The sequence below is a fragment of the Typopeltis vanoorti genome, chromosome 21 (assembly GCF_054136105.1).
Source record: "Typopeltis vanoorti isolate ZY-2024b chromosome 21, IOZ_Tvanoo_1.0, whole genome shotgun sequence".
NCBI classification, from domain to species: domain Eukaryota; kingdom Metazoa; phylum Arthropoda; class Arachnida; order Uropygi; family Thelyphonidae; genus Typopeltis; species Typopeltis vanoorti.
Window position 1 is genome coordinate 17,952,953 of NC_143569.1, and position 13,579 is coordinate 17,966,531.

General features: G+C 33.5%; 1 protein-coding gene across 3 annotated transcripts in view; it reads right to left on the reverse strand.

Moving 5' to 3' along the window:
• Window positions 1-13,579, reverse strand: part of oys (lysophospholipid acyltransferase 6) — a 325,432-nt gene that overhangs the window by 69,955 nt on the left and 241,898 nt on the right. For all 3 annotated transcript variants that reach the window (XM_090411054.1, XM_090411053.1, XM_090411055.1), the window contains exon 11: window positions 11,879-11,982. In XM_090411054.1, the coding sequence (XP_090267180.1) occupies window positions 11,879-11,982 (104 nt within the window). The remainder of the gene's footprint in view (window positions 1-11,878; window positions 11,983-13,579) is intronic.

Below are 13,579 nucleotides of genomic sequence, written 5' to 3' on the forward strand. Positions count from 1 at the left end.
ATTTCTAAGCTTTTCAGTAGTCTCCTAAACATGTTGCCACTTCCCTGTTTATTTTCTATATTTTTATCAAGGTCTTAACATGAGTTTTATTTAGCTACTTTTACATTATTATTATTACTACTTCACACCTCCAGGGAGTCCGAGACTCATCGAGGGAGGGCACCCGCTCTACAACTCTCCGTCTCCACCACTCAATTCTCTAACTACAGCGATCTGCATCATCTACAACAACCCCATCTACTGTCCACCACCACCATTATTATTTTCACAGACGATCACAAACATCCATGCCCATGGCGGGATTTGAACCCGCAGCTGGAGAGCAGATACACTAACCACTCGGTCAACCAGGCAGCTACATATAGTCATATAACTTAGATCTCTTACATTGTTATTTGTATTCTTTTTGAGCATCTGCCAACTTATTTGCTATAAACTTTTGGTATGCATTCTTCTTTTCCCATGAGTGTTTCTTTAACCTTGTGTCCACTACAGTTTTCTTATTTTTCTGTCCTTGCAGACAACTTCACAACATGCCTTCCTAGCTGAACAATAAATGTTTTCTTCAGAATTAGCCAACTGAGACTCCAAGTTTGGTTCTTGTTTTCATGCTGTTTCATTTTTTCTTGAATAATGTTTGTACAATTCACCTGTAAAAGCTACTCAACGTTGATTTTTTTTTTAAAACTTGAAACATATTTTTCTTTTCAATGCGATATTCATTTTTATTCTACTTTATCCTAAGTGATGATCACTTCCAATTTCTGAATACGCTTGTATCTTGAACTTGTACATATTTTTATGTTGACTAGTCTATATCCTGAACAGAAATCCAGCATGCATTTACCATTATTATTAGTCTTGCCCTTTTCTCCAAATTTTCTCAAAACTTTTCTATATGTCTGATAAGATTCATTTCCTACTCTGCTGTTTAGATCACCAACAAGGAGACCAGTTTCTCTGGTTTCGGTGTCTATAGTCCCACAGAAGGTTCTCTAATGACTCAAAAAAGAAAAAAATCCTCCACTTCCTTGGGACCATAGGCACAAATAAGTTTCATTGTTCATTTAGCCATTTTGAACTCTTCCCACATAATTTTCATGTTTGGTGTTGAATGCTATCACTACTCCTTTCTTTTCTTGATCATTATTGCCTGAATATAATATCTTAAGAGGTAAATAAAGAACATCAAGTTTTTTTTGAGGCAAAAGAGACTATGGATGAAATGTGCTTATGTCAGGAAAGGTGAGAGTAAATTTACACCAGGTTTGAATCCAGCAAAATATCAGCAACTTAATAAATGATATAATGAAATTCGTTTGTAAATGGTCTTGTGTGTAAAAACTATTGAAATGGTTTGTGTTATGATCTTATCATCACAGAAAACAAAGAGCTCTGCCCAAAGATAGTGAATCCAGTGAAATATCACCACGATTAGAAGAAAAAGTAAAACAATGTGAGGAAGCAAATAAAAAGCATGACACTAAAACTGTTTACAAAATAATAAAAGATCTAATAATAACATCACTTTAAAAATGAAAGATTCTAATACTATGGAAACTGGCGCAATCCAAGATATACAAAAAATATGGAAAGAATACTACTAAACACTATTCCAAATAAACCAAACATGGGATTCATCAAATAGCAAAGAAAAGAAAGAGCACTTGCTATCCTAAAAGATGAGCTACTGAAAGCAATAAACCAAATGAAAACATCCCAAACTCCTAGAATTGACCAAATTTCTACTGAATCCTGGAAACATGGAGGCCAGGGAACCATAAAATATTTATGATTTTTAGTGGAACCTGTGGCATAGTAATTAAATAATAAAGTAACAATTAATAATATTTCGTACTATTCATTTTAGTACGAAATATCTGTCCTTTTACTAATTAAAGATATCACTGTGGTTACTTTATTATTTAATAAAATATTTATTGAAACTTTTTAACCAAATTACCTAAGGATTGGAAAACTGGGTTCATAATACCCATCCAAAAAAAAGGTGATAAACAAAAATGTGAAAACTATCACCTTTTAAATCATAGCTACAAGATATTCATTTGAATTACACAAAACTGTATACAGGAATACCTCGATTATCGCGGTTTCGATTATCGCGATTCTGATTTATCGCGGTTTATAATTTGATACCAAAATTCCAATTATTGTGTTCCAAATTCGAATTATTGTAGCCGTGAGATGTAGCCCACTACATATGCAACCAGTTTGAGTCACCACTCCCCAGATATCACTCTCTTGTAGCGCTTCATTTTTATCCGACAGCGCCTGCTCACCACTCACCAGTAACTGTCCGCCTTTGCCTGAAGTACATGTGGTTATTTATTTCTCTTCTTATTTACCCCTACAATGAATGCTAAAAGAAACAAGGATGATATCAAGTCTACAGCTATCAAGAAGAAACATAGAGTGATCAGCTTAGAAGATAAGTTGCATATGATAAATAAGTATGGAGCACGCATAACCAAATCCAAAATTGCAAGGGAGTACGGTCTAAATGAATCAACTGTTCGCCATATTTTAGACTATGCTGCAAACTATAAGCAACTAGGACAAAGTGCATCGACCTCGTCTGGATCCAAAAATGCAAGAAACAGAAACCATCTTATGATTGAAATGGAAACGCTATTGTCAGTGTGGATAGAAGATTGTAACCAAAAGAGAATTCCTCTTAGTGAAATGACTATAAAAATAAAAGCATTGAATTTGTTTGAAACTTTAAAAAGAAAACAATTAGAAAGCGAAAATGATTCGGCATCAGTAGTGGAAGAAACTTTCTCTGCAAGTTCAGGGTGGTTTGATCAGTTCAAAAAGCGATCGAGCCTTCATAGTGTTCGTGTACAAGGTGAAATTGCAAGTGCCGATGAAAAAGCAGCAGCTAGTTTTCCTGTTGAATGACAACAGATTATTGAAGAAGGAAATTATACTGATGATCAGATATTTAATGCTGACAAAACAGGCTTATTATGAAAAAAAATGCTCACTAAAACATTTTTAGCAAAAAATGAAAAATCACAGCCTGGCTACAAGGTTTCGAAGGAGAGTGTAACACTTTTACTATGTGGCAATGTTTCTGGAGATTACAAGATGAAGCTTCTCTTTATTTATCATTCACAAAATCCCCGCCCGCTTAGAAGTTTAGAGAAAAATTTTCTCCCTGTTCATCGGAGATTCAATAGAAAAGCTTAAATGACAAAAACTATTTTTGAGGATTGGTTTAAAAACTTTTTTTGTCCTGAAGCTGAAAGGTACTGCAAGTCATTAAATCTTGATTTTAAATTCTTGTTGATACTAGATAATGCACCTAGTCATCCAACAGCGCTGAATGATTTGTACGAAAATGTAAAAGTTATTTATTTACTACCTAACACCACTTCCATCATCCAGCCAATGGATCAAGGTGTAATCGCATCCTTTAAGGCATATTACCTATGAAGAACTTTTTCACAAGCAATAGAAAAGACTACAGGAAATGAAGCTATGACTTTGACAGAATTCTGGAAGGTATCGATGATAATGACGAACAAATTGACATGGCACGAAGGAATTTACCCTCAAAGAAATGGACGAAATGTTTAGAATTCTTGAAAATTTTAAAGAAAAAATCTTGAACGGCAATCCTAATCTCGAGTGATCAATGAAAGTTCATCAGGAAATTGAAAATTCCATCTGTTACTACCGAGTTTTATACGAAGAAAAAAGAAAGAAAAAATTTTACCAGACAACACTACACCAATTTTTATTCAAGAAAGAATAATTGTATGTACTGTTTGTACTCCTTATATATAAATAAAGATTAAAGAATAATCTTGTTTTTCTAAATGAACCTTCATTTTTCACTTAACATGTTTAACACATTTCTTTTTTACTTCATTTATTGCGGTATTTTTCGTGGCAACAATATCCGCAATAATTGAGGTATTCCTGTAATAATAATTGTACAGATGACTGAAGATTGAACTGCAGTTGTTGAGTAGCGAAATGAGAATGCTGTGGTTTCATGCAGTGCATGTGCCATAGCAAGACAATTCGATTTGCCATACACAATGGCATGGAGAAATTTGTGTAAAGCGTTGAAATGCTACCTGTATAAAGTCAGCCACAGCCATGAGTTGCAAATGGAAGTACCAATGTCCAAAAAATGTTTGCATCAACATTTCTGGCACAACTGAAGGTGGATGAGGATTGGCCTTGGAACATCATCTGGAGTGATAAAGCACATTTTCATGTTTGCGGAACAGTAAACATTCAAAATTGCTGCATCTTGGATACAGAGAATCCCCATGCATTTCTACAAGTTCCCTATTCACTAAAGGTCACATGGATAGGTATGGATAGGATTTATGGCCAAGTTCGTTATTGAGCTGTTTTTCTTCGAAGAAATCCATCAAACTGGACATGTGACCTTTACAGTCATGGCTGCATGTTAGTAAGATGGAGTATCTTCCCACATAGGACATGAAATTCAACAATTATTGTGTCAACATTTCACAGAGGATACAGTAATGAGCCGATCATTTTCTAGGAAATGGCACTGCATTTACCAGACCTTAATCCCTGTGACTTTTAGCTTTGGGATGACCTCAAAAACAGAACGTATCAAGGCAAAGTTCTTCACCTGGCAGATTTGAAGAACAAAATCATACATTATGTGTGAAACCTTTAAACAAATCAGTTGTGTCCACTGTAGACAATTCTGTATGGCGGTATGAGCTATTGGTCTCATCAATACGCTGAATGTCACCTCCATTGATCATCTGAATCTCTTTGGTACTTGCATCATGTCAGCTCTATGTGATGTTTTTTGTATAACATTATTTTATGAAATGAGCAAAATAAACATCATTAAATAACTTTGTTTATCGAATCATTTCACAATCACATATCTGATCACATTAATGTAATTTTCACCAGCTCACAGTACCATATTTTATCTACTGGTCATTTCTGAACTAAATTTTTTATTTTCAAAATCTCTACCCCATGATATTGTTAGGGTACTCACCAAGTCCAAGGATATTTCATCTACTGGCTATCTCTACAAACAGCTCTGAATAAAGGTATTTTAATTTGAAACACCCTGTATTTACTTTAAGATACACAGTTGAAAAATCATGGAAATATAACAAGCCTGTATATTAAAGTTTTGTAGATTAAGAAAATTATATGACAAAATGCGAAAAGAAAAGATTTTCAAAATATTACAACTATAATGAGTAAACGGGACATTATACAGAACAATACATAGTCTATATTTAAGTCAACAGTTAGAATTGAAAGAAGTGCAGGAAACTGGTCTGATATTAAATCAGGTGTGAGACAAGGATATATACCAGGAGTGTCAAACTCAATTGGACAGCGAGCCATTTGATATAAAAGTGTATATCTCAAGTGGACAACAAAAAAAATTTTCGACTAAAAACCTGCACTAATTAGAATCAAAGGGAAATGAAAGAATGAGTATAAGTAAATTGGAAAATTAAAAATGAAAATGTTATTTATTCTAAGTCATTACAAGACATAAAATAATAGTATAATAATTATGACAACTCAAAAAAATAAATAAATAAAATAAAATAAATAAATAGAGAATTTACTGAGATAAAGAGCCAATAGGCTTCACTTTGGCAAAGTAAGTTTATTCAAATTAAGTGGATATTGAATCCAACATTATTTCTTAGCCGAATAAGAAACTCAAAGATAGAAAATCTAAGAATATAAGAGTTTCATGCTGAATATAGAAAACTATAAAAGTAAAAGTTTGGCGAGTCCAAGCATAAGCCAGCAAGGATATTTCAAGGATATTACTGAGATAAAGAGCCAACAGGCTTCACTTTGGCAAAGTAAGTCGCTGAAGTGAAGCCTACTGGCTCTTTATCTTAGTAATTTATCAGTGCATCTGTTGGCGACTCGTACAGTAAAGAAATTAGCTCTGCACTACTGCAACCTCAGTATTTACATCTGTGTCTACCTACTCACCGATGAGACCTCAAAAAAGGTCGAAACCGGTCTAGGTAGTGACCTTCTCTCATAATGTATAACAGCATATATCTCCTAGGAGTGGTGTTGTACATTATGGGAAAATACTAAGGACAGTGATCGGAACTTACTCCACCTTTACTACGAGTTGCCCCAGAATGTACCAGGTGTTGGCTTATGCTTGGACTTGCCGAACTTTTATAGTTTGTCAAATCCAAGTTATATTCGGCATGAAACTCTTAGATTTTCTATCTTTGAGTTTCTTATTCGGGCTAAGAAATAATGTTGGATTCAATATCCACTTAATTTGAATAAATAAAAAATATTTTTATTATATTAATATTTACAATATATAGCATTTAAACCAAATTAAACTGAAATTAAATTTTATTTGAACAAATCAAATATTTATAGTGTCTAAAGTCTCATTAATAACCATCACAAAAATTTACAGCACCTCCTATTAGTTTGAAATTTTTTGTTTGTGTTGAAATAAAATAGTTATATATATATATATATATATATTTTTTTTTTTGGGGGGGGGGGTCTATATTTTGGGGAATTTTTTAAATGTTAATGAAAATATTTTGGGAAAATATGACAATATTTTAGGGTTAAAATATATATACTTGCATAATATAATTATAGTAATTTTAAGTAATTTAATTGTAGTATTTTATTTTTTTCCCAATACTTGACAATGTTTATTGTTAACCAGCTTGCCAAAATTTGGACTCAAAGATTGAGAGCATTCGACCTTCATTACGGTAGAAAGATTGAACGTCAGTTAGTCTTGATCTGTGGGCTGTTTTATTACCTCTCATACATGAGAATAACTGTTTGCATAAACAGGTGCTTCGAAAATAACAGAATATTTGCTACAAACATTTTTATTTCCGGATATTTTCGACCTAAATAACTGTATATTTTTGGAACACAAACTTCTTGGTATTTCTCTTTAAGAATGGAATCATTTTGGAAATCAATAAGTTCCATTTGAATACAAATAGGAGCTTTTCGAAATTAAAGGAAAAAAGGACCTGTAAAAAGTGAAAAAACTTCTTCTTGCTCCTTAAAATCTTTAAATCACCTATCAAATTCTTCTTTAATCTTTTCTAGTTTGTGACAATATTGAGAAAAGGTAAAACTTTGATTCTTATTGTTCAACTGTTCACACATAGCAAAGTAATTTAGAATATTCTCTTTTAAATGATTTTGAAACAAAACCAATTTACATCTAAAACTTGCCAGTGCATCGTACATGTGTGTGTTATTAACTGATCTTTCCCCTAATGTCCTGTAATATCAACTAAGAACACTAGATCCACGTCTGATCATTAAGAAATGTACAATCATGATTTTTCATTTCTAGGAACAATTTGATCTCCTCTAAAAGTAAAAAAAAAAAGCTTTTTAGAACCCCATGATAAGATAACCAATGAATCTCTGTGTAATAAGGTAGCCCTTCAAATTCACTCTCCAAGTCTTTATGCAAACTAGCGGCGATTGAGGCCTCTGGATTGGATGAAGTTCACAGTGCCACAAGCTTGAGTACACTGCTCATTTCCAATACTTTGGAGTACAGGACCTGCTGATGAATAATGCAGTGGAAAGATTGCAGTTTTGGAATGTCTGGATACATTTCCTTTAACTTTGCAGCAAGTCTTGATACAAAACCTTTATTTTTGCCTGTCATTGCTGGAGCACCATTGGTTGTCACAGCTATGAACCAGTTGAGAAGAAGTTGGTATTTTTCCAAAATGCTCCACAGGGCATCAGAAATGTCTTCCCCTGTAGTGGTTCCATGGATCGGTATCATTTCCAAGAACTCTTCAGTAATATTCATATTGTCATCACAAGCTCGAAGAAACAGAGCAACTTGAGCCATGTCGTGAATATCGAAACTTTCATCAAGTGCAACAGAAAAGCACTGTACATTTGCGGATATTTCTTGCAACTGGTCACACAGATTATCTGTCATTTTGGTTATTCTTTAGATGACAGTATTTCTGGACAAAGAAATATCACGAAATATACTTGCACATTTTTAGGACATAATCTTTTCAGCTGCTTTTATCATACACTCCTTAACCAAGGAACCGTCACTAAAAGGTTTGGAATGTTTTGCCAATAAACAGCTGATTTCATAACTGGCTCTCACTGCTGATTCATTGTTGCCTTTCATAATTTTTGAAAATTTTTTTTTTTGACCTTGAAGTGAATTCTTCATACTTTTTAATTTTTCTTCTCTTAGTTTACTCTCAAAGCATGAATATTGTTCTATGTGAATTTTATCTTAATGCCGTTTTATATTATATTCTTTGGTGATACTAATTGTTTCGTTACAAATAATACACACAATTTTGTCCTTTGTTTCAGTGCAGAAGTAATTCAATTCCCATTTTTTTTTTTAAATTTTCTCCCTTCATCAGCAATTTTTTTTTTCTTGTTGTCTTAGAAAGCAACACTGCTTGGGTGAATAAATATATTATTAATAACAATCTTTATAAAAATGTTTAAATAAAAAAGCACAAAACTGTAGACCAGTGCACAATACTATTGCAAAGAATAATAATAAAGGGATTCTCTCGCAGCTAGATTACGTTAGTAGGTTATTGCTGGATCGTGTTCAGTGTACTGACATGTGCTTCAGAGATCGCTGATTGACTGTAGCAGGCAATTATAAACTCATAGCGTGGATTCATACGAGCACGTATGCTGCATGTCACGTAAACAACTACTAGCCAACAGAATTCGATTTTTTCAGCACGCTACCCACAGCATGCTATAAATTAACAATGAAAGCATAAATATAGTTTACGATTGATTAGGATTGGATCTAACATTAAAACTGTGATATAAATTTTTATTATTGCAATTACATTTTTATTATTGCAATGACCTTATAGCAGGTCATTGTATCTATTGTAACTATAAATATCATATGAAAATGAATAAATGTAATGTTTAAATCGATACCATATTTACTCTAATATAACATGCACTTTTTTTCCCCAAAATCAAAGCTAAAAAATCGTGGTGCAAGATATATGCAAGGATTTTTGGAAACCTAAGTTTTCAATAAAAAACTGAAAATGCGGATGATTTACAAGAATTTCCTATTCACTAAAGCTATTTTTGGCCTCGAGAGCAGTTTCCTTGTGTTCATTATCAAAATCATCTACTGAAATAACGTCATCTTCTTTCCCATTATTTCAAGTAAAAATTACAAGTAATTTACAAGACTAGGCCAGTAGAGATAGAGCATCTATGAAGATGTGCATATGATTGGTGCGGTATTAACAAAAGGTCGCACGATCAAAACACAAAGGCAAGCTGACAATTTTTGAGTTGAAATGCTAATTCTCTTCAACTGAATTCCATATCTGACACTGCCATAAAAATTATATATGTCTTACTTTTAACACATTTACGAATTTCATTGCTGCTTTGCGGGCCGCCAGTTTGACACCCCTGATATACACTGTCTCCACTATTAATCATTATCTATATGACGACATTATGAAGGGAAGTAGCATTAGGCCCGAGATCAATATCAGAGATACAACTCATTTCCTTATATTATGTAGAGCATGTCATACTCTTAAATAAATCCAGTAGAGGTATGCAGGATTCCTTAACTAAACTGTATATCTGCTGTAACAAATTTGTTATGAAACAATAAAAAAAGACAAAGAAAATAAGCTGAAACAGTGAAAAAATCAGCTCCTAAATCCAGGATGTGAAACTTATTTTATTTATTTGTATGGGGTCCTCCCATTCCTCAACCATCCCTTAGGACTAGTTGAGTCCTCCTAGTGAGGGATTAAGTATGTATTTTATGACTGTAGATCCATGTGTGTTCACAGATGGTTTTCCTGTTCTGAGAGATGAAAAACTCGAGTTACCAGGTGGAAAAAAAACCCTCTACCTGCGTATGAGACCAGCTAACTCGCCTTTAGTCAAAAGAGACAGGTAAAGGTTCCTCACGTCATGGACAGGAATTGAACTCAGGTCTTTCCAACCAAAGGGCTTCATCTATACCAACTGAGCTACAGAGGCTCTTGTTAAACTAATAGAACAAGGAAGTAAAATATTTCAGCCCTTTAGGCATGATTTTTTAGTGAGATGGAAAAGGACAACAGACCTAATAAAGTTGGCATGGTAGGTAGTCAGCTGAATAAATTTTTATGATATAACCAATAAATTAGTCAAATCACTAAAGTAACTGTGCAAAAGACAGTGTTCAAAGCAATTTTAATTTACGGATTTTAGAACTGAGTTAGAAATAAAATAATTAATCAAAGACTAGAAATCACACACATAAGAGATTTGAAAAACATTAGGTCAATGGCACAACCATATTAAAAAACGAAGATATTAGGAAGGAACTTGCCAGTATTAACAATCAGGAATGTGTGAGGAAAGGTTATCAAAACCAATGTTTGATCGCAGGAAAAAAGACCCGAAGGAAGACCAAGATCTAGGTAGATGGATGCAGCAAGAAGTGCTTCAGAAGAATGAAATATAAGATCTTACAATATTGGAGTTCTAACAGATAAGAAAAGAAAGAACATCAACTTTTACTATGGTGCAGTACTCATCATAGTATCCCACATACCTCATGAGAGTACTTATTATGAATTTGATAATGATAGAGATATAAGCATAATGAAAAATCATTATTATTAAACACAGAAAATATTTTTATTTCATTGTTCCTTTTGTCACAAATGATAAAATCTTTCAAGTTGAAAATTTTGCATGCTTAGAGTTTAGTGTTAAATATATCACAGGCAAGAGATTTCCTTTCATCTGAAGATTCTGACGTGGGGGGGGGGGGGAGCGACCACTCACAAGAAATTAACTTTCTTTACACAGATATAGGTTTGTTCACCCTTTCTCTGTTCTTGGCAGCTAAAGCTGGAAATAGAAGATGCTTAAAGGAAGATTCACAGAATATGAACTGCTGGCATTCATCTATTATGTTTTTGTATAGAACATTTTTAAGAGCAATAGATAAAGAGGAAAATTTTGAGCTTAGAATCGAAAATAAAAGATTGCTTTTCTTTGAATGAAGGAAGAAAGTAAACTTAACTAAACTAGAGAGTATGTACTGTTTTGGCCATACACAAAAGGAAAATTTGTCATTTGCTGATGGCTGTCAGCAAGTCACTTTAGAGTAGCTTATGATTCTACACTAAATACTAATATGAGAGTGTGTCATGGATAATGAGTTAGGAATTCTTTTTTTTTAAAAAAAGATATATAGGGAAACTGTAAAGAAAATGTGAAATGCACTATATGAAGCTTTGGAAATCTTAATTTTAAACTTAATACAGAGGAAAAAAAATCATATATCCTGAATCAGTTGATAAGCCACAGTATATAAAAAAGTATATAAAGCCTTTCTTCAGAAACTTTTGTCTATTGGAATCCCTTTTAACTGGTTTACCAAAGTAAATGTTTCTTGTTAAGGAGAGATGTGGACTGAATTTTATTCAAATTATCAGATATAGATATTCTTTTGCAATTAAAAGTTGAGAACCTGTTATAAATGTGAATTGTAAATTTATAAATTCTTGAATAAACATTGTAATGAGTATAAGTTTTATATTTATTTTTAACTGTTGAAAACTCAATAGCCATGTTTTTTTTTTTATTTTTTTTTAATACAGTCATAGCTCTATAAAAATACTTGCACACCAGACCAATGCTCACATGAAGTTTTATTAGTTAATTCCTCCTGACTCACCCTGTGTGTGAGTATATAGGGGAAAAAGACAGTGTGTTTATTCAAAACTCTTTTTTTTTTTTTTTTTTTGAAATTAGTGAAATTCGAAAAAAAAAAGATACAAATTGATGCACAACTTACCTCAAATCTAATGATATCCACGTTGGACATCAAATCCCACCTAGGCCTACCTTCGATGGAGTAGCCATTAAATCCAAGTCCAGAAGCAATACAGACAGCTTCACCTGCATAAAAATCCCTGCAGTATTATCTTAAATGTTAAATTTCCAGACAAAACAAGCTTCTAACATCCAAGAAATGTTTCAAAGATAGATTAAATAATATGACATATTATACATGCTAAATATGATGTGACAATACTTTGGTGGAATTCACCTCTAAATAAAATTGACCAATTATAAATGATAAAATCTATACAACTAGCTTCACTGGTTGAGTAAATAGTGTATCCACTCTCCATTCAAATTCAAAGCATCTTTAGATGGCAGATGATTACTGTCACCTGATGGGAAACCACAACTCCCACTTATTGGAGGCCTGAAGTGGCATAAAAAATTACCACATTTGGTCTCTAGAGAAAAATTCCTAGATTGCTTTCTTAGCCCACTCACTCACTCATGGTACTAAATGTCCAATATGTCCAAAGAAACAAAATATAAAGGCCTTAACCTAAATGGTTTCACAGAAGCACATTAACATCAAGTGATAAATTCGGGAAGGTGGTACCATTGTGCTAAGTTCGATGCTGTTACTGGTCCTCAAATCTCTCCAAGATTATCCATGCATGGAAGAATCATGATGGTGAAAGTTTTTTCACTTGGTTATGCTATAAATTAAAGATGCCAAGAAATTATATTCTTGGTTTCATCCCTTTATCCAGGTGTAAGCAAACAAAGTTTGCACATGAAGTAACTTTGCGACTGGGCTACTTGTATACAGAGGCTAATGACTTCACATCAATTGCCTTAGTATCCCATAATGCAAAGTACATATCCTTATGGACATGTATAATGCTAAGTACTATGGGAATGTTCATAATATAACTGAAAAACCCTTCATTATCTATCTCTAATCAGAGTATTTTAGCAATAAGGTGTACCACCTTTTGATTATTTGTATATGGAAATATCACCATCATCAAATTCCTGCCATGTACCTTCAAGGGGCGTACAGGATATTTTTTTTTTTTTTTTTTAATGTTGAGCCCATACACAGGAGGTTGGTTGGTCAACCTATAGTACATTAGTACCATGTATGGGTAATGGGTTGGGAAAGGAGGAATTTGTTTACATTTGATTTGAATGACTTTAAATTGTATTCCTTGGGAAACCCAGCAGGTGGGAGACTGTTCCACAGTGCAGCAGTTGCAGGGATGAAGGAAGAGGAAAAGAAACTTGTTCTGTTTGTTACTAGATGTACTGTGAAGGGATGTTGTGCAGCAGCTGCACGTGTTCTAATAAGCTTATTACTGAGCAGAGGAATTATTGACGTTATTTCAGATGAGCATTTCCCATGGAAATATTTATAGAATGTACATACTGCAGAGACCATACGTCTGTGTGAAAGTGGGGGAAGAGAGTTGGTAAGGGATGGATCTCTGTATTGAGTTGGGCATTTTGAGAGAGACAAAAGTATATTTGTTTATACAAATCACAAATCTCTGGCAGATTTGTGATTTGTATAATGTTAATAGCTGTTCAGGGGTGAAGTAACGCCTTGAGCGAAAGAGAAATCCTAGTTTTTTTGAGGCTGAGGATGCAATGGTTGTGATATGTTTATGCCAGGAAAGGTTTGATGTGAGGGTGATTGCAAGAAGCGAGA